The 19316-nt window shown below is 48.3% G+C and overlaps 3 protein-coding genes across 3 annotated transcripts in view; 1 reads left to right on the top strand and 2 right to left on the bottom strand.

Annotated features, from left to right (window-relative positions):
* Positions 1-19316, top strand: part of DHRS3 (dehydrogenase/reductase 3) — a 1035619-nt gene that overhangs the window by 803547 nt on the left and 212756 nt on the right. The window lies entirely within an intron of this gene.
* LOC126958841 (PRAME family member 1-like) lies at positions 8582-10498 on the bottom strand (the record flags this gene model as incomplete). The annotated part of the gene is given in 2 exon segments (XM_050797907.1): positions 8582-9155; positions 10104-10498. Coding segments are annotated over 2 exon segments (969 nt in total), but the record flags the coding sequence as incomplete, so codon positions are not given.
* On the bottom strand, positions 12277-15094 carry LOC126953129 (PRAME family member 12). Its single transcript, XM_050788507.1, has 3 exons — positions 14792-15094; positions 13827-14402; positions 12277-12906 (listed from the first exon to the last, which is right to left on the bottom strand). The coding sequence occupies exons 1-3, from the start codon at positions 15076-15078 to the stop codon at positions 12345-12347; spliced, it is 1425 nt and encodes a 474-aa protein (XP_050644464.1). The 5' UTR covers positions 15079-15094; the 3' UTR covers positions 12277-12344.

The following is a 19316-nucleotide window of genomic DNA, read 5'->3' as shown; positions in this document are numbered from 1 at the left end:
TTGGCGATTATGAATAAAGCTGCTATAAACATCCAGGTGTGGGTTTACTCATTTTGTTAAATACCGAGGACTATGATTACCAAATTGTAGGGGTATGGCATGTTTTACAAGGATTTTTTCTTTATTGACAATCTCACTTGTTCGGTATCACTGCTAAAGGTCAGGAACTTTGTCTCGATCATCCTGGGGTCCCACTGCTGAGCAGGGAACCTGGCACTTGGTAGCAAATGCTGTTGACCACGTGATGCATGGAAATGTTTGTCATCAGTATAGCCACTAAATTGCTAACTTAGGGATGTCAACAGCTTGCTACCAATAAGAGAAATAAATTGGATTATGGGAAAAAAAGCCCTTTTGATACTGTGGCTACTCCATGTGTGTCATGAAAGTCCAGCAATTGGCCAGGTGCAATGGCTCACGTCTGTAATCCCAGCACTTTGGGAGACTGAAGCAGGCGGATCACTTTAGGTCAGGAGATTGAGACTAGCCCGGCCAACATGGTTGAAACCCTGTCTCTATTAAAAATACAAAAATTAACTGGGCGTGGTGGCACATACCTGTAGTCCAAGCTACTGGGGAGGCTGAGGGAGGACAATTGCTTGACCCAGGAGGTGGAGGTTGTGGTGATTGAAGATTGTGCCATTGCACTCCAGCCTGGGCAACAGAGCGAGACACCATAAGAAGAAAAAGAAAAACAAAACAAAACAAAAGGAAGTCCAGCATGGTAAGAGGTACATAGAGGCGCATGTGGGTGAGCTTCATTTGTTTTTCATCCTTTTGCCTTTCTCTGGACAGAATTCTCATTGCAAAACATTCCAAAAACACAGAGCAAATGTCTCCTCTAATCTTCCCCTTATCCCAGACTCCTCTCCAGAGTATAGGTGCTCGTGTCTTCCAGACATTTCTGTGACTTGCTGCACAGAAGATCAGATCAAATGGACATGTCCCTAAAAAGGTGGTGACTTGCCAGATCTGGACTCACTTTGCAGGGTGCTGGGACCTCTCCGAGAACCAAGCGGTAGCTCCAGGCGCCAGGGCTGCGGGCTCTTCTGTGCATCTTCAGGAGCTTTTATTGACCTTTCTCAGCACAACCCCCTTCTCAGTTACCAACTTCCAATCCGAAAATGACATCCCACTAGATCCGGAACTGCCACCCAGTTAACCCTGATTGAGTTTTCAACTTTCTTCTCATAAAGTGATTAAATTAGATAGGCATTTATGAAAGTGAAAGAATTAATAATAAGATGAAGGTCAGAAACTCATGTGTTCACTTATTCCACAAACACTGGTAAAGTTTGACTAATATGTGACCTTCATAGTGATACAGGGAAGGATTTATATATATTTACATATACATATATATGTATTTATTTATTGGAGAACCTTTGGCCACATTGAAAGTATCAAAATGTTCCAGATTTAAAACAGCTTCAAGAAGACAGTGATGTCATCCTTAAAAAACACAATAAAAATCTCAGTGTATCCACTGGTCACCTAGGTTTTGTGCTACCTAACATGGTAGATCATATGCCCATTTGGGCGGAAGACAGGAGCTACTGAGGGCGTAATTTATCTCAAGGTTAAGGTCAAGGCTTCACTAAAAGAAATCAGGTCTACATTACAAAGTAAGGAGGGGGCTGGGCCGGACCGGACTGAGTGTTCTAACGGGACCCTGGGAGGGAACCAAGACAACATAAAACATGGCAGGTATTTTGAGAGCATCTGGGCAAAAGGATTGGAAGACTGTTTTTTAGACTGAGTTTAAAAATTATAAAAACGTAATTACAAAAGAGATAATACAGACTCTTAAAGCATCACACTTTCTTTGAGGGCAGAGAGGGCAGGTACAGTCTTGGCTCCTACTGGAAGGTGAAGCATCATGACTCACACACATGATGGGCTTCCCCAGAATACCAGCTTGGGACAAGTGAATCTGAGTGTGTGAGCTGGGGCAGAGCCCAGAGAGGAGCAGTGTGGTCAGACGTAAGGAGGGAGACTTTTCAATCTGGAAGCATGGATGGTGGAAGCTGTGTCTGCAGACTTTGGGAGAGAAATGAACCCCTTGGGGGATTCTGCACCATCCCCAGGACCCCAGTGAGAATCCTGCCCTTTGGTGGGTATTTCTACCATGTTCTGGTTGCCTGTGCTTCTGAAGGTGCTCCTCTGCTGTCCAGGTCAGAGCACCCTTTGGAGCCCATCTGAAGGGACGGCCTGACCTCAATTCCACTCACAGAATTTCTACTGGGATTCCAAAGCTTCTCCTGGGCTTTTGATCGGGGTCTCTAAAATATTTCTGAACTTCTGTTTTCCTCCCCAAGCCTGCGCTGTCGGGGAAGCCGAGTCCTCTGCTTCCTGGAAATGTCAGCGGATCTCTCCTGCACCCAGGAGTATGGCCACAAACAATGCTAAGAGATATTCTCCCTGGAATCAGCAGTGACCAATAAATTCTCCCCAAATTCTACTGAGCGATTTGGGTGCACCCAGGAAGGCACAAAGCAGGGAGCTCCTCAGCTGCTACTCTGGACCTAAAGTGGCACCTGGGACCGATGGAGGGAACCTTGTCTAACTTGTACAGGAAGAGCTGATTCCTCTGGTTTACCTAGAAGTGCCAGGCTGTTGGCAAAGCCTGGGACAGGTCCTGGTGCAGGGGCCATCCCTTCCCAGGCTCCCCTGGCCCAGTCTTAGACATGATGAGGCTGCACCTGGAAAGCAGTGAGTCTGTTTCTGAGGCAGGGCTTTTCCTTGCCTGCGGTGTGTGCCCTCTGTGCATTTCTAACAGTGAAAAATCTCTGACCAGGCCCTGCTGGCCTCCCCTAGTCCTCAGGAGGGTCTCATTCCAGATCACATTTATGACTGTCTTTCCCAAGACCAGGGCCTGCCCCTCTTTTTTCCTCCAATAAAGATCTGAGGAGAAGGTCACTCTGAGAGCAGACAGTGGATGCTGAGGGAGGCGCCTGCAGCAGTCTGGGGTGGGGAAGGTCTGGGAACTCCCTGCAGGCTGGATGGAGCCAGGGGGACTAAGGACAAGAACAGGGTCAAGAAAGGGAGTGTCCCAGAGGAGCTAATGGGGGCCAGATTAAGTGTGGAGGAGAAAGATGGCAGCAGGGTTGGGGACTCGGTTCTCTGACTCTCACAGAGCCACATCCCTGATAAACTGGGGACTTGGGTCTGAGACCCTGAAAGGACTTGGACCTGGATGTGGGGCTGTGAGTTTCCAAGGACTTTTGATTTCGCCCTGGTCTACATGAGGTTCCAGTGGCTGCCTGACCCCACCCCAGGGGCAGAGAGGTGGTCTAGCAGGGAAACCTGGGGAGAGAGAGTCAGTGGCGAGCACCCACCCTGGATGCAATGACAAGAGACAGGTCAAAGGGAGGAAGCCTTGGCGTGTGGCCAGGGGAAGGGAGGCACTTTGAATATGGGGCAGTTCTGTCTCTGCACTTGTCACAGCCTCACAGGACTGTGAGAATTGAACTTTGCAGGAGGGAATGAGGGAGAATGGGGTCTGGACTGGAGTCCCTGTCATCCAAGTGACTCCCTATCTACTCCTGCAAACCAGGGGAAGGTCTTGCTAGGAGTTAGTCAAACCTGGGCCTATCAGGCTGCCTGGCACTTTCTCATGGATCCGGAAGGAGCACAGTGATCCTCGGTCGAAAAAATCTTGCATTGTCCAGGGCTGAGGATTGTCAGGTGGCCCTGGAGGGGAAGACTCTGGGGAAAACCACAGAGAAGATTTGGAACATCTCTTAACGCCCAGTGCCTCCCCTTCCTATTAGTTGGGCGTGGTGGCAGGGGAATCTCTTCAACCAGGGAGATGGAGGTTTCGGGGAGCTGAGCTCGTGCCACTGCACTCCAGCCTGGATGGCAACAAGAGCAAAACTCTGTCTCAAACCAACAGTAACGACAAAAACAAAACTTCCGCTGAGGGCCTGGGATGCGCCACCTGCTATACTGGGTGCTGCTGAGGAAGATAAACAAGAAGCAAGGCAGCTGGAAAATGAGCTCAACAGAATATACCTGGCTCGTCACTGCAGTGCAGATCAGAAAAAAAAAAAAAAAATGTCTGTGCAGATAAAACATGGATCCGGAAGGATAAAATGTGCAGAGCCGTCTGTTTTTTTCGTTCTTCTTCTTTCTAAAGACAGGGCCTCACTCTGTTTCTAAGACTGGTGTTCACTGGTGCAATCTCAGCTCACTGCAGCCTCGGCCTCTCAGGCTGAACCGATCCTCTCATGTCAGCCTCCCAATTAGCTGGAAATACAGCTGTGTGCCACCATGCCTGGCTCATTTTGTTTATCTTTTGTAGAGACGAGGTCTCACTGTTGCCCAGGCTGGTCTTGATCCTCCCAATTCAGGCTCCCAAAGTGCTGAGATTACAAGTGGGAGCCCCGTGTCCTGCAAAGCCATCTTCATAATCCGTGTGGAATATGATGGTTATCCCATATCCTTTAATCACTCTTTGTCAGAACATGAACTACTCTCTCACTGCCCATTAGAAATATACAGGGGAATGAAAGAAAAAAGTTAATATTGTCCCGGCACAGTGGCTCAGCCCATAATCCCGGCACTTGGGAGGCCAAGGAGGTCAGATCACCTGATGTCAGGAGTTCATACCAGCCTGGCCAACATAGTGAAACTCCATCTCTACAAAAATACAAAAATTAGGTTGGCATGGTGGCAGGTGCCCGTAATCCCAGCTATTCGGGAGGCTGAGGCAAGAGAATCACTTGAACCAGGGAGTCAGAGGTTGCAGTGAGCCGAGATTGTGCCATTACACTCCAGCCTGGGCAACAGAGTAAGACTCCATCACAAAAGAAAACAAAAAAAGTTAATATTTATTAAGTGCACTGGAATTTAAAACAGTAAGAATTCAAGCACTTTATTTCCTTGGGAAAACGCACCAAGAGCTGTTTAAACAATTATTGCCTTCCCCACAGCACAGCACAGAGGAGGCAGCCGGCATCTTCCAGGCCTTGGGGCACTGACCTGCTTCTTTCTGAATGGGGATCTGCTCCCTACACACTCCCCTTTGTGCTCCTCAGGTCATGAATATCTCTGAGGCCCATGAGTGTGAGGTCTCTGGCTGGTGGCATTCCTTCCTGTTTCTCGGGACTTTCTTTTTTGGTGGGTCTCTGGGCACAAGGGATGTGAGCCTGGGGAGAACAGGCTGGACTCTGCATCAGGACACAGAGGCCCTGGAGGGGCAGACACTGGAGCAAGCAGGTGCTGAATTTACCTGGTTTTTACTCAAAGGAGGCCCCTCACCACTGTCTTCCCTGGCACGGTGACTCCAATAAAAAGAAAAAAGGTGCTCACTCAGCACATTTCCTGGAACAGCAAGCAGAAAATATCCCTCTTGGTATTCGTATAAGTATTAGGACTAGTGTTAGTGCTCGTACTTGTATTAGTATTAGTAAGAGTGTTAGTATTAGTATTAGCATTAGTATTGTTTATCTGAAAACAGAGAGAGAAAAGCTGGTTTCTGTCTCCTTTTGATATCATAACTCAAGGTGCCCTGGGGATCTCGAGTGCATGGAGCAGGGAGTCTGAAGGAGTTTGTCCTTTGGGTATGAACCCATGGGAAGTAGGTGTGTACTCTGTGGCCAAACTCACTGGCCTCTTTGCTTAGTGGAGACAGAAGGGCCCAGGACCCACCCCTGAGCCTTTGCTTCCTGGGACCCCTCTCTATCTTTCCATGTGCATGCCTGAGGGGGTTCCTGGTCCTCACCCATCCACATTGGCTCTTCTTGAGATGATGCACCCACTGTACACCTGCGTGACCCTGTGTAGAAAGAATTCCAAAAACCCACGTGGGTCCACATAGAGTGAGGCTGCCTCCAGACAGGCACAGGGTCCCCGAGCCTCTTAGCCACTGCCAGAGCCTGAGACTGGGGCACTCACATGGAGACAAATCCATGGGGCTTTAGAAGAGGCTGGGTTGGTGGGAGCAGAGGAGGGCACGGATGGAAAGCAGGGGTCCCTGGAAGCTTCAGGGCCACAGGCACTTGGGAGGGGAGAAGCCATCATGGAGAGAAAGGTCAGAGCTCCTTCCATGCCCTGACGTCACAGCGGGTTTCCCTCCCTCCCAGCTCTCCCTGGGCTCTTGTGTCAGGGAGTCAGGGCTGGCTCAGCTGGGGATCTTTGGTGAGTGGGAAGGACATAGGGCACTCGGGGTCTTAAGTTCAACTTTTAACATGATCCTCAAATGAGAGGTTTCACCCAGTGGCCTCCTGTCCACAGACCCCATGTCTTCTTGCTGGACTCCTGGGGGAGCTGCCCAGCCAGGGACATGAGATGTTTCACTTTTGTCTGCCAAATGCAAAGCCGTCTTAATCTACGTGAGGCCAGCTCCGTACTGGAGGGTTGTGGTCCGCAGGACTGGTGGCCCAGCCCACCAGCTTCAGGCCCTCCCTGGTTAGACAGTGGAGCCTGACTAGGTACCCTCGCTTTCCCGCCTAGGAGTTTGTCTCTCTCCCACCACCACCCATGGCACCCAGGTCGCACACACCGAGGAGCATCCAAAGGCCAGGGCTGATCTGTCCTTGGCCCCCTCCCATGCTGGTCAGTGTCCAAAGTCCAGAGGGTTCAAGACAGCAGGAGGACAGGGACTCAGCCCGGCCCCGAGCATGCGCACACCCACCTAGGCTGCAATAGCATCCGGGCTCCACCCCAATCCCTCTCCAAAATTAGAGCAGGTGCCATGAGAGACCACGCAGTGGCAGCAGGCACCTCCAGCCGCAGGGGAAGGGGAAAACTCCTGGGCCCTCCAGAGCACTGGGGGACGTCAGTTGGTAATTGCAACCTGGGCAGCTTCTGTTGCACCTTTGGAGCTACTGCCCTACCAACTCAGGAGGACCAGGATTCCCTCTTGTCCCAGGCTCCTGTCAGCTCCAAAGTGTATGCAGCCTCGGCTGTGCCCTCTCTCTGTATTTCCCCACAGAGGGGACAGGCAAGATGAAGGTTCACAGGAGCTCTGGCCAACGCTGCACAAACAAACCCAATGCTCCTGGGTCTGGTTTAACGAGCCCCAACTGCACTCTTTTCAAGAAGATTGCAGGCTAACAGCACACAGTGAGGAGTGAGGTTGAGGCTTGGTAGAGGCTTCAGACTTGGGCGCAGGTCCCGTTTAGCCATGAGAGGGTATGGGTGACACAATTTGCTGCCTCAGTGACATGGGGCACAGGCCTGGCCCACAACCCTGCCAAGGCGGGTATCTGTAACAGTGGATCATGGTTCACAGGCCCAGCAATCGGGAGCATCAGGCTCTGTGGTCACCCCTGTGGTGGGCAGATCTTGGAAACACAGCCTCAGGAGGATTTCCACAGAACCTCCCTTTGAGGCCCAGGAACTTGACACTATTAGCAGGGCGGGCACAGTGGCCGCATAGCTGGCCAGGTCATCGAACCAGGTGCCATTTCTGCTTCCCAACCAGGCCTCTGGAGCACAGCCCCAGCTCTGCTTTCTGAACCTGGCAACCACACTTCATGTGCAAGCATGGCACCACCCCAAGCCCATTTCCTCAGGGCCGCTGTCTGCCCAATCTTTGGTGCCCGACTGAGTTGCTCCCCAAAGGTGAAAAAGTAAGGAAAAAAAACAGATGACTTAAGAGAAAAATAGGTGAAGACCATTGGCACACCTGTAATCCCAGCACTTTGGGAGGCCAAGGTTGGCGGATCACTCAAAGCCAGGAACTCGAGACCAGCCTGGTCATCACGACACAACCCTGTCTCTACTAAATATACAAAAATTAGCCAGGCTTGGTGGCACGTGCCTGTAGTCTCAGCTCCTTGAGTGGTTGAGGCATGAGAATCACTTGAGCACTGAAGTAAAGGATGGCAGTGAGCCCAGATTGCACCATTGCACACCAGCTGGGGGGACAAAGTGAGACTTTTCTCTCCAAAAATTAAAGAAAAAGAAAAGAACAAGAATTGGTGAGAATTTATCAAAATGATCTAATTTTATATGGTTGTTTTGATGTTCTCAAGCTGAACCTCAATGATAGACAAATTAGTACTGCATTATTTTTCCATCAGTAACTCAATAACTAGAGATTTCTGATGTACAAATCGCTAAAGCAAGTCAATCAAATACAGAGGACACCAGAAAGTGTTCACTGAGGTTCTCTTTATTTCTGATATTTCTTTGTAACCATCTTTGCAGGGATAACATTCTCATGACTATAGAACTTTAGGTTCTGTCTCTGACTCTGCAGGACACGGGTCCCTGAAGGTCTCACTGACTCCACCTCAACGTTTTCCTCCAGTCCTGCCCCCTGCTGTTATGTTTTTTCCATTGTACTGAGCACTTGCCTGAAGCAAAGAGTTCAGTGCTTCCTTTAAGCTGTACACGTGGCCTGGGCAAAGTCGCTCATGCCTGCAATTCCAGCACTTTAGGAGACTGAGGCAGGAGAATCCCATGTGCCCAGCAGTTTGCGACCAGCTGGGGCAACCCTGTCTCAAATTTTTTTAATAAAAATTTTAGAATTATTAAAAAGGAAATAAGAAATAAGAAAAATAACTTTCACGTACATACTAGATTTTAGTGTCTAGGTGCCTGGAAGAGAACTTTGGATGTATCTACCCCGCTAGGCACGCCTTCCCTGGCAGCAAAGATGGAGCTCCAGTTCCTCAGACGGTGATGAGCCGCAGGAAGGGCAGGGGGTGGGACCAATGAAGATCCTCCTGGGCTGCCTGACTTCCCTCAGTGTCTGCATCAGCTCAGCCCAAAGTGGGGTGAAGATCTTCCAACTGACACGAATCAAGGAATTCAAACTCTCCCAAGGGGCGGGATACGTCTCCAGGCTTAACTTGCTCAGCCCGCTGGTGTGGCGCAGCAGGTCCTTCAGGGCATCCACAGACATGAAATTTTGACCAAAGTAGAAGGTGGTGAGCTGGGAGCAGCGGCTCAGGCCGGGCAGGATGGCACTGAGTTGGGAGTAGTGGATCTGACAGCCCTCCAAGATGAGGGTCTCGAGAGTGGCAGCAACTTTCTCTAGCAGAGCTCCGAGGGGCTCAAGACTGACGCGGAACAGTGACACGTGGCTGAGATTCAGATGCTTCAGGTAACCGAGGCTTGGGTACTGGGAGAGACACTTCACATCCTCTTCCAATAGGTAGCCACAAGTCAATTCCAAGTTCTCCAAGGGGTTCTGGAGGCACCTGTGGAGATCAAGAAGTTAGTTCTGGGCAATGGCACCAGTTAGATGAAGGTAGTGGGGAATAACCTCAAGGGAAATGTCTGCTTCACCCAAACACAAGTTTATTCCCATCATGTGATGATGGTCCGCATGCAAGTTGCTGCGTGATGAGGACTCTGATCATTCAGGACAGTCCCATTTTAGCCTCGGCCCTTTCGCCATTGCTTGTGTGATTGATTCAAGGCTGCAAAATCTCTAAAGCCTCTTTTCTTCACTTTTTAGCAGAAAACTTCATCTCTGGGCCACAGGTACCAGGTTGGAGATGTGCACAAAGAACTCAACTGAGCAAGGTCTAGGGACATCAGCTGGGGCTACGTGCCGGCAGGGGCTCCCGGACATGCCTGCATCGGCAAACCACCTATCACTTTTTACCACTCTCATGCCTACTCCCTCACCCTCCATTCAAGAAGTACACATTTCCCATGTCAATTACCTTTCCTGGAGTTCGAAACAACCTTTTACAGACAGGGAATTAGAGACAGAATCATTCGTGATCACTAAGCTGGTGAGGACAGAGCTTCTACTGTGACATGCACAAGTTTGGTGCACTTTTCCTCCTTTCATAGCCTCCTCTATTACCTCTTTTATATCATATCAACTTGAAACACACCTTGAAACAAGAAATTCACACGTGCACCCTCAGTAGAGCTGAAACCCCCACTCAACTAGCTCGTACATGATATCCTTCTCTAGCCTCTACCCCAGGTGACCCCGCTGCCCACATTGGAGCGATCCTGTGATAGCCACTCCATGACATGGAGCCCTGAATGGGACAATGTGTTGACATTCTGGTGTCCCCTTCACTGTGACGTTGCCACTGACTGGCACACAGTACATGCCTTCCAGTGTTTGCTGTAACAAAACAAGGCTGTGCTGTGGTCTGCAGAGAAAGTGCACAATCCTTTCTCACCTGATCAGCTGTTCCAGGTGCCCACTGAAGAAGGTGACCAATTTTATTTTAAGCAACTAGAGATGTTCCAGCCTGAGGAACACAGAGCCGAATTTGGCGACTAACCGTCCCTCGAGGTCATTGTCTGACGTGTAACGATGGCACCTGGAGAAAACGAGTTTGCGAAGATTCTTCATCTCCTTCAGGTAACAACGAAGCTTTCTTATCAGACGTGGCCAGGACATGTTGCGGATTTCCAGCTCCTGAATACTATTCAGGTGGATTAATGTCAGTGGTTTTCTGAGATATTTAATCGGCGTTAGATAATTCACCAACTTACTACAGCACAGGTGTACTAAACCTCTCCTTTGGTAAACCCACTGAAAGAGGTATCTCAGGCATTCATCCTGGGGTATTTAAATATTTTTAAATAAGAGCAATTCTTATTCATTGATCTTTAAAATTCGTTTTGAATGTGTCATTTCATTTGAGACTCAAAACCACATTAAGCATTTTTAAAATATTGCACTACATACTTTAAAGCACTAAATTCCTGTTATATGTTAACATTTCAATTTGAATCTTAAATGTGTTGTATGCAAACCACAAATACATATTTATTCTCTATAAACATTTACATAACAGCAGATTTTTGGAGATACCACTCAATATCATCCTGTTTGCATCAATAAATTACAACAGATGGTCTCACCTACCAGCAGATGGCACATGAGTCTCATGGGTTGGACATTTTCTCTCAGGATCACTAGTGATGAACTCAGGCCTTCCCCGCCCACCCCACCCTCTGCTGGCTGCTGAGGCTCTGCAGTTTGGGGGAATCATGATTAAGTAGCGGTGGTGTGTAGCAGCTGAGTCCTGTTGCCCGCCCTGGCATCCTACTGCCTCCCTGTTATCAGGAATGGAAGATGACATTGAAGGGTGAAGAATGCTGGGACTTCTATTAGGAGAGGGAAAACGAGAACAAGATGCACGTATTGAGCTCTTACTGTATGCTAGGCCCCATTCCAAGTCCTGACCATGCACCATCTCACTGGGTCGTACAACGGTCTCATAGGATGGCGGGCATCATCATCCTTATTTTACAGGGAAACTGAGCTTCTTGCCTATTTCATGCCCAACAGCACCAGCCCCTGAGTCCTCAGCAGGGTTCTACACTTAGGTGCGTGTTGTGTAGGGTCCTTCAGCACAGGTGTGGTCACTAATTACCCCCAGGCACTTGATCGTTATCCACCCTCTAAGGATGTGTGATTCCAAATACGATGCACTAGTCTTCCCTGACAGGGAGAAAGGGGAGGTGTTAAGAAAAGGTCTTTCACCGATGTTATAGGTATTATATGCCTACATAATGCAAGCATTTTGCTAAAAGGGAATTTGGATGTCTTTATTGGCCACAACTGCTTTAATTCAGCAAGGGCCACTACCCACCGTGAGGACAGGCATGGGTTGGTGATGCCCTGAGGCTGCTGCTCACACAGTCTGGAGCTCCCCTTCCAGGGCAGGGGCCATGCCTTGGGCAGTGAAGTCCTTTCCCAGCACAGATAATGGTCAGGAACTGAGAGTTCTGGATCCACCCATTTGGAGTGAACAGGGTCTCGGCATCTGGACAGAAGTGAGGGCCCCTGAGAAGAAGCAGCTGAACTTCAGTGGCTGACACTCACTTTCCACTTAGAATGCTCCAGGCCCTGTGTGTGTCTCTCATGTGCATTAACCCACTAAGTAGTCACAGAGAATAGCAAGAAGGTAACAGATGCCCAGAGAGAAGTAAAGAAAAGGAGGGAATTGATCCAAATGATCAAATTCCTTTTTGATGGCTTGATTTCTGGGAGCTGAAACTCTTTTGTCACAGACAAATCAGTGCCTCCTTTCCTCCATCAGTAACTTGAGACTTCTTAGGTTTACATTGTTAAGCCAGGTGAAGTAATCATGGAGGACACCAGACAGTTTCCATTCAGTTTCCCTTTATTTCTGACCGATTCTTTACAACCATCCATGCAGAGGTAACTCTCTCATGTGTCTCTCCTACCTGATTTTCACTCTAGCAGTTCAGATTCCCATTTCTGTTTCTCTGGGACACAGATCTCTAAAGATTCCATCAACTCCAGCTCAACTTTTCCCCCAGTCCCACCACTTCTGCATCCATGGTGCGTCTGTGCTCCCTTTAACATACACTCATGGCCTAGGATTCAGTTCCCAAATGACCAGAAGAAAGCTCTAAATACATCCACCCTGATGGACAGGCATTCAGCAGAGGCAGTGACTGGGCTCCAGGTCATAGGAGGCCCTGATGCCACAGCGAGGGCAGGGGACAGTGCTGAACACAACAGTCTTGGGCTGCCTTAAGTCCCTCAGTGTCTTCATCAGCTCAGCCCCAAGTTGAGCAAATCTCCCCCAGCAGAGAGCACCCTGGGCATCATAACTCTCCAGAGGGGCAGGGTACAGCTCCAGGCTCAGCTTGCTCAGCCCGACGGTGTGGCGCAGCAGGTTCTCCAGGGCGGCCATGGAGATGAGGTTCCCACAGAAGCTCAAGGTGCTGAGCTGGGAGCAGCGGCTCAGGGCAGGCAGGATGACGCTGAGTTGGGAGTCCGTGATCCCACAGTCCTCTAAGTCCAGGGTCTGCAGGGTGGCCTCAACTTGCTCTAGCAGAACGGCGAGGGGCTCAGGGCTGAAATGGGTCAGTGTGATGCCCCTCAGGTCCAGCTCCTTTAGCTGACGGATGCTCGGGCACCAAGAGAGATGCTTCAAGTCCGACTCTGACAGCAGGCAGTCGGTCATGACGACCGTCTCCAAGGGGGCCTGGAGACACCTGGGAGAGAACAAGGAGGAGTTAGAGGAGAGTGGTGGGAAGAACTCATGGTGAGAGATGACAGTCTCCACAACCCAAGGCTGCTCTGCTCATCTGAGGATAGTCAGCACCCGCGGTGTGGGAACGGAGACTCTGCTCCTTCCAGACAGTCCCAATTGAGGCTCAGTCCTTCACCATCACTCAGGTGACTGGGTCAAGCCCATGAATTCTAAGGCTCCCTTTCTTCATCTGTCAGGCAGAAAACCACATCTCTGGGCCACAGGAGCACCACGGAGACACAGACATAAAGAATAACCCAGGCGGAATGCTGCAACATCAGCTGGGGTGGCCAGGTTGCAGGAGTCCCTGACACGCCTGTATCATCAGCAAACCGTCTATCACTTTCTCCCTTCTTCACTCCTGCTCCCTCACCCTCTATTCCATCATCATGTATTTCCCGTACATTAGTTACCTGACTTGGAGCTCAAAGCATTTTACTGACAGAGGGAGAGACAGGATTTTGCCTGTTCACTAGGCAGGTGAGGACAGACCTTATATTTTAAAACAGAGGGGTGTGATGGGCTTTCTCTTCTTTAGTGCCCTCTTCAACTCCCTATTTCCCATCATCTTAACTTAGACACACATCCTCGGGAGGAATTCACAAATGTACTCTCACTAGATCTGAACCCGCAGTTGCTAGCATCCTAGCATGGCAACCTCTCTATAGCATCTAGCCCAGGAGATCCCTCTGGCTTATTGGGATGGTTGTGTGACACCCATTTTAGGACAGAGCTGCCAACAGGACAATGCATGGACATTCTTGTGTCCCCTTCACTGTGACCTCGTCACAAGCTGGCTCACAGTACATACCCCCTGGTGTTTACTGTAATAGAGAAAGGCTCTGCTGTGGTCTGCACAGAAAGCTCACCATCCTTCCTCACCTGAGCAGCTGGTCCAGGTGGCCTTCGAGGAAAGAGACAGAGTGCATGTAAAGCTTCTGGAAGTAGTCCAGCTTGAGGAACTGAGAGGTGAACTGGGTGACAAACTGCTCCTTCTTGTCTGGGGGAATGCAGGCAGAGACATGGATGTTGAAGAGGACAAGTTTGCGGAGATTCCTCATCTGGCCCAGGTAAGGGGCGAACCTTATAAGAATGGACAGCTCCCAGGGGCAGCACACTTCCACCTCCCGGATACAGTCTAGTTCCACCATGTTCAGGACCTCTATGACACTGTGGATGGGCATTCCAAAAATCTGCAGCTCTTTGCAACACACATGCAGTAAGCCTTCTCTCTGTTTGCCCCACTCTAAGAAGCGGGTGAGGCATTCATCCAGAGTCCCATTCTTGAAGCAAAGGTCTAGGGTCACCATCAAGGGCTGCTGCCCACCCAGCCTTGGACAGTTCTCTGCTGTTTGTCTCTTACTCAGGGCCTCTGGGGAGGGTGCAGAAGCTCCAGACCATATGCCCCAGAAGTTCTCATCCACATCCCGCAAGTCCAGCACTTGAAGTTTCCACCGCCTGTGGGTAAAAGAGAAGAGAGGCTCCAGATTTACTCAACGATTTGAGCTTTTATCCACATCCCAGACATCAGTGACTCCCCTCCCTGCTGCTTCTCCCACTCTCTGTCTTTTCTCCATCCCTCTTTCTCCTTGAAACCTGCCTGGTCCCCACTGCTAGTGTCTTCAATTGCCACTGGGAGGAAGCAGGTTCCTGATCCTTCAGTGGGCCCTGCATGGTGAGCAGTCCTTTCCCAGAGGAGCTGGACAATGGCCAAGGCCTCTCTGAGCTTCCCTGCCAGCCGCATCAGAAGCCTTTGGGCCACCCTTGGGCCTCCCACTCCTTCTGACCCAGCCAACCCTACCCTGGATGTCTGGGCCCTCCCCACCTGGCCAGCTGGGTCACCTCACCTGGGGCGAACCTTCTGGGCAAGCAGTGCATCAAGCCCCTCCAGCACAGCTCCAAAGGTCTCCAGAGGACGTGACTTCATCAGGGACCCTAGAGGAAGGCAGGTGAAGGGCCAGGCCTGCACCATAGTTTTCAGGGTCTCGCAGCATCTCCTGGTAAAGGCCTCTATGAACAGTGAGGGAAAGAGCTCCCTGGGCAGCTCCTCCAGGGTGGAGATGGCCAACGCTCCGTCCCTCAGCAGACTCTGCTCAGCCAGCTCCAGGAGTCTGGGTGGGGCCTGGAGGCTCATGCTGATGAATCTACGTGGAAAACTTTCAGAGAAAGAGCATGATTTTTATGGCAAATCACATTACTTCATCATCTCCTAGTGCCAATGCCATTGCTCTGGTAGAGGTGGAAAGGTAATTAGTTCACCCCAATTCCACTCTGAACTTTCTGGACACAGATCCGTAATTCTGCTCCTGCTGGTACCATGAAGATTGTCTTCCAAACAATGAGGAGGGGCAAGGTGACCACTGGCCCATTCATTTTCAACCATTGCTGCACTAAATCTCAGTAACACTGGGAAGCGTTGCTGAGGATCCTGAAAGCTAAGCTCCACCTTTTCAAGAAAATATTTCTTGTCACTTACCACCCTAAAACAATGGAATGAGAATGTCCTGTGGCCCCACACAGCCTACATTCTCAGTTCCCACAATTAACATGCTTGCAGAAGACTAAAGGGACTCCTTGGAATCAGTGCCATTATTTTTTATTTTGAAAAATTGTAACAAGAAATTGTGAAAGCACCGTGACAGTATTCTAGAGCCTGTGGAAGTTAGGGATAAAAACTCTAACTCTCAGATGAAGGTTCCAATGTTGATCTCTTACACAGACTCACAATGACCCACTTTGGGATGGAATCTAGGGGGAAAAAATTGATCCCATGTTCAAAACAAAGCCTCCACTCTTGAGAATGGTCTATGGAATATTTAAGGTTTTAGTAAAAATGAGAGCCTAACATGTAAAATCACAATGCCATCAAGTCTATGAACTATAATTTAAGGGCATAAAAACCAATAATTTCAAATGTCATGAAATAGAAATTCAACCAGTTGTAAGTTTTTAATATCTTTTGTTTAAAAAAAAACTGCTTCGATATGAATTTTGAAATGACAAAAACCAAGGACAAATCAAATTTTGGGGGATGAAGACAAAACTACATTTAGAGGAAAAATCAAAGCCTAAATCGTTCATCTGAAAACAGACAAGGAAGTACTCTCTGCCCCCTTGGGCTGCATGTCACCATCCCTGACTGGCTGGCTGCAGATCAGATGGGCATGAACCTAAGGAGGGGGTGACTTACCAGAGCTGGACTCACTTTGCAGGGTGCTGCGACCTCTCAGAGAACCAAGCAGTACTCCAGGCGCCAGGGCTTCGGGTCTCTTCTGTGCACCTTTGGGAGCTTTTATGGACCATTCTAACCACATCCTCCCCTTCTCAACAACCAACTTCCAATCAGAAAATGAGTCTGATTAGATTCTGAAGTTCCACCCAGTTAATCCTGATTGAGCTTGTGACTTTCTTCTGATTAATTGATTGAATCAGATATACATTTATGAAAGTGAAAGTATAAATAATAGGGTGAAAGTCCACAACTCATTTTTCCTTTATTCCACAAACACTGATGGAGTTTGACTGACGTGAGAGCTTCATAGTGATGCAGGAAAGGGTTGAATCTGTTTCTGGCATTTGACAGAAAAAAACAAAACCTTTGTTGGGAGATATTTGGCCACATAAACATTATCGAAATGTCTCAGAGCTAAAACAACTCTAAGAAGACAGTAATTTCATCCCTAAGAAAGCAGAATAAATATCTCTGTTTATCCACTGGTCGCCTGGGATTTATGCTTTCTAACATGGTAGATCATACGCCCATTCAGGTGGAAGAAGGGTACCACTGAGGGTGTGATTGATCTCACGACAAAGGTTCAGGCTTCTCCGGAGGAAATTAGGCCAAAATTACCAAGTGAGGTGGGGGCTGGGCAGGATGGGACTGGGTGTCCTAATGGGACCCTGGGAAGGAACCAAGACAACACAAAACATGGTGAGTATTTTGTGGGGGAGGAGACAGAGGATTGGAAGACTCCACTCAGATTGAATTCAAAAATTAAAAAGGAAATAATTACAAAAGAGACACTGTAGACTCAAAACATAATATTGTCTTTGAGGGCATGGGACGAGATACAGTCCTGGTCCCCTCTAGAAGGTAAAGCGTGTTTACTATCCCTCTCCCCTCCCCCAACCCCTCAACAAGCCCCGGTGTGTGACGTTCCCCTTCCTGTGTCCAAGTGTTCTCATTGTTCAGTTCCCACCTATGAATGAGAACATGCGGTGTTTGGTGTTTTATCCTTGCCATAGTTTGCTGAGAATGATGGTTTCCAGCTTCATCCATGTCCCTACAAAGGACATAAACTCATCCTTTTTTATGGCTGCATAGTATTCCATGGTGTATATGTGCCACATTTTCTTAATCCAGTCTGTCATTGATGGACATTTGAGTTGGTTCCAAGTGTTTGCTATTGTGAATAGTGCCACAATAAACATACCTGTGCATGTGTCTTTACAGCAGCATGATTTATAATCCTTTGGGTATATACCTAGTAATGGGTTGGCTAGGTCAAATAGTATTTCTAGTTCTAGATCCTTGAGGAATCGCCACACTGTCTTCCACAATGGTTGAACTAGTTTACAGTCCCACCAACAGCGTAAAAGTGTTCCTATTTCTCCACATCCCCTCCAGCGCCTGTTGTTTCCTGACTTTTTAATGATTGCCATTCTAACTGGTGTGAGATGGTATCTCATTGCGGTTTTGATGTGCATTTCTCTGATGGCCAGTGGTGATGAGCATTTTTTCATGTGTCTGTTGGCTGCATCAATGTCTTCTTTTTGAGAAGTGTCTGTTCATATCCTTTGCCCACTTTTTGATGGGGTTGTTTGTTTTTTTCTTGTAAATTTGTTTGAGTTCTTTGTAGATTCTGGATATTAGCCCTTTGTCAGATGAGTAGACTGCAAAAATTTTCTCCCATTCTGTAGGTTGCCTCTTGACTCTGATGGTAGTTTCTTTTGCTGTGCAGAAGCTCTGTAGTTTAATTAGATCCCATTTGTCCATTTTGGCTCTTCTTGCCATTGCTTTTGGTATTTTAGACATGAAGTTCTTGCCCATGCCTATGGCCTGAACGGTATTGCTTTGGTTTTCTTCTAGGGTTTTTATGGTTTTAGGTCTAACATTTAAGTCTTTAATCCATCTTGAATTAATTTTTGTATAAGGTGTAAGGAAGGGATCCAGTTTCTGCTTTCTACATATGGCTAGCCAGTTTTCCCAGCACCATTTATTAAGTAGGGAATCCTTTCCCCATTTCTTGTTTTGTCAGATTTGTCAAAGATCAGATGGTTGTAGATGTGCGGTATTATTTCTGAGGGCTCTGTTCTGTTCCGTTGGTGTATATCTCTGTTTTGGTACCAGTAGCATGCTGTTTTGGTTACTGTAGCCTTGTGGTATAATTTGAAGTCAGGTAGTGTGATGCCTCCAGCTTTGTTCTTTTTTTTTTTTTTTTTTTTTTTTGAGACGGAGTCTTGCTCTGTAGCCCGGGCTGGAGTACAGTGGCCGGATCTCAGCTCACTGCAAGCTCCGCCTCCCGGGTTTATGCCATTCTCCTGCCTCAGCCTCCGGAGTAGCTGGGACTACAGGCGCCCGCCACCTCGCCCGGCTAGTTTTTTGTATTTTTAGTAGAGACGGGGTTTCACAGTGTTAGCCAGGATGGTCTCGATCTCCTGACATCGTGATCCACCCGTCTCGGCCTCCCAAAGTGCTGGGATTACAGGCTTGAGCCACCGCGCCCGGCCAGCTTTGTTCTTTTGACTTAGGATTGTCTTGGCAATGCAGGCTCTTTTTTGGTTCCATATGAACTTTACAGTAGTTTTTTCCAATTCTGTGAAGAAAGTCATTTGTAGCTTGATGGGGATGGCATTGAATCTATACATTACCTTGGGCAGTATGGCCATTTTCACGATATTAATTCTTCCTATCCATGAGTGTGGACTGTTCTTCCATTTGTTTGTGTCCTCTTTTATTTCGTTGAGCAGTGGTTTGTAGCTCTCCTTGAAGAGGTCCTTCACATCCCTTGTAAGTTGGATTCCTAGGTATTTTATTCTCTTTGAAGCAATTGTGAATGGGAGTTCACTCATGATTTGGCTCTCTGTTTGTCTGTTATTGGTGTATAAGAATGTTTGTGATTTTTGCACATTGATTTTGTATCCTGAGACTTTGCTGAAGTTGCTTATCAGCTTAAGGAGATTTTGGGCTGAGATTATGGGGTTTCCTAAATATACAATCATGTCATCTGCAAACAGGGACAATTTGATTTCCTCTTTTCCTAATTGAATACCTTTTATTTCTTTCTCCTGCATGATTGCCCTGGCCAGAACTTCCAACACTATGTTGAATAGGAATGGTGAGAGAGAGCATCCCTGTCTTGTGCCAGTTTT

Source organism: Macaca thibetana, chromosome 1 (assembly GCF_024542745.1).
Source record: "Macaca thibetana thibetana isolate TM-01 chromosome 1, ASM2454274v1, whole genome shotgun sequence".
Lineage (NCBI taxonomy): Eukaryota > Metazoa > Chordata > Mammalia > Primates > Cercopithecidae > Macaca > Macaca thibetana.
Note: the sequence above shows the minus strand (reverse complement) of the source record. Positions and strands in the feature narration are given on the sequence as shown.

Bases quoted from the DNA above. Each gene is read 5' to 3' on its own strand.
- LOC126953129 (XM_050788507.1), bottom strand. From the start codon at position 15,078: ATGAGCCTCCAGGCCCCACCCAGACTCCTGGAGCTGGCTGAGCAGAGT. The intron at 14,403-14,791 runs GTGAGGTGACCC...TTTTACCCACAG, and splicing joins GCCCAGAAGGTTCGCCCCAG to GCGGTGGAAACTTCAAGTGC. The intron at 12,907-13,826 runs GTGAGGAAGGAT...GTTCTCTCCCAG, and splicing joins CACCTGGACCAGCTGCTCAG to GTGTCTCCAGGCCCCCTTGG.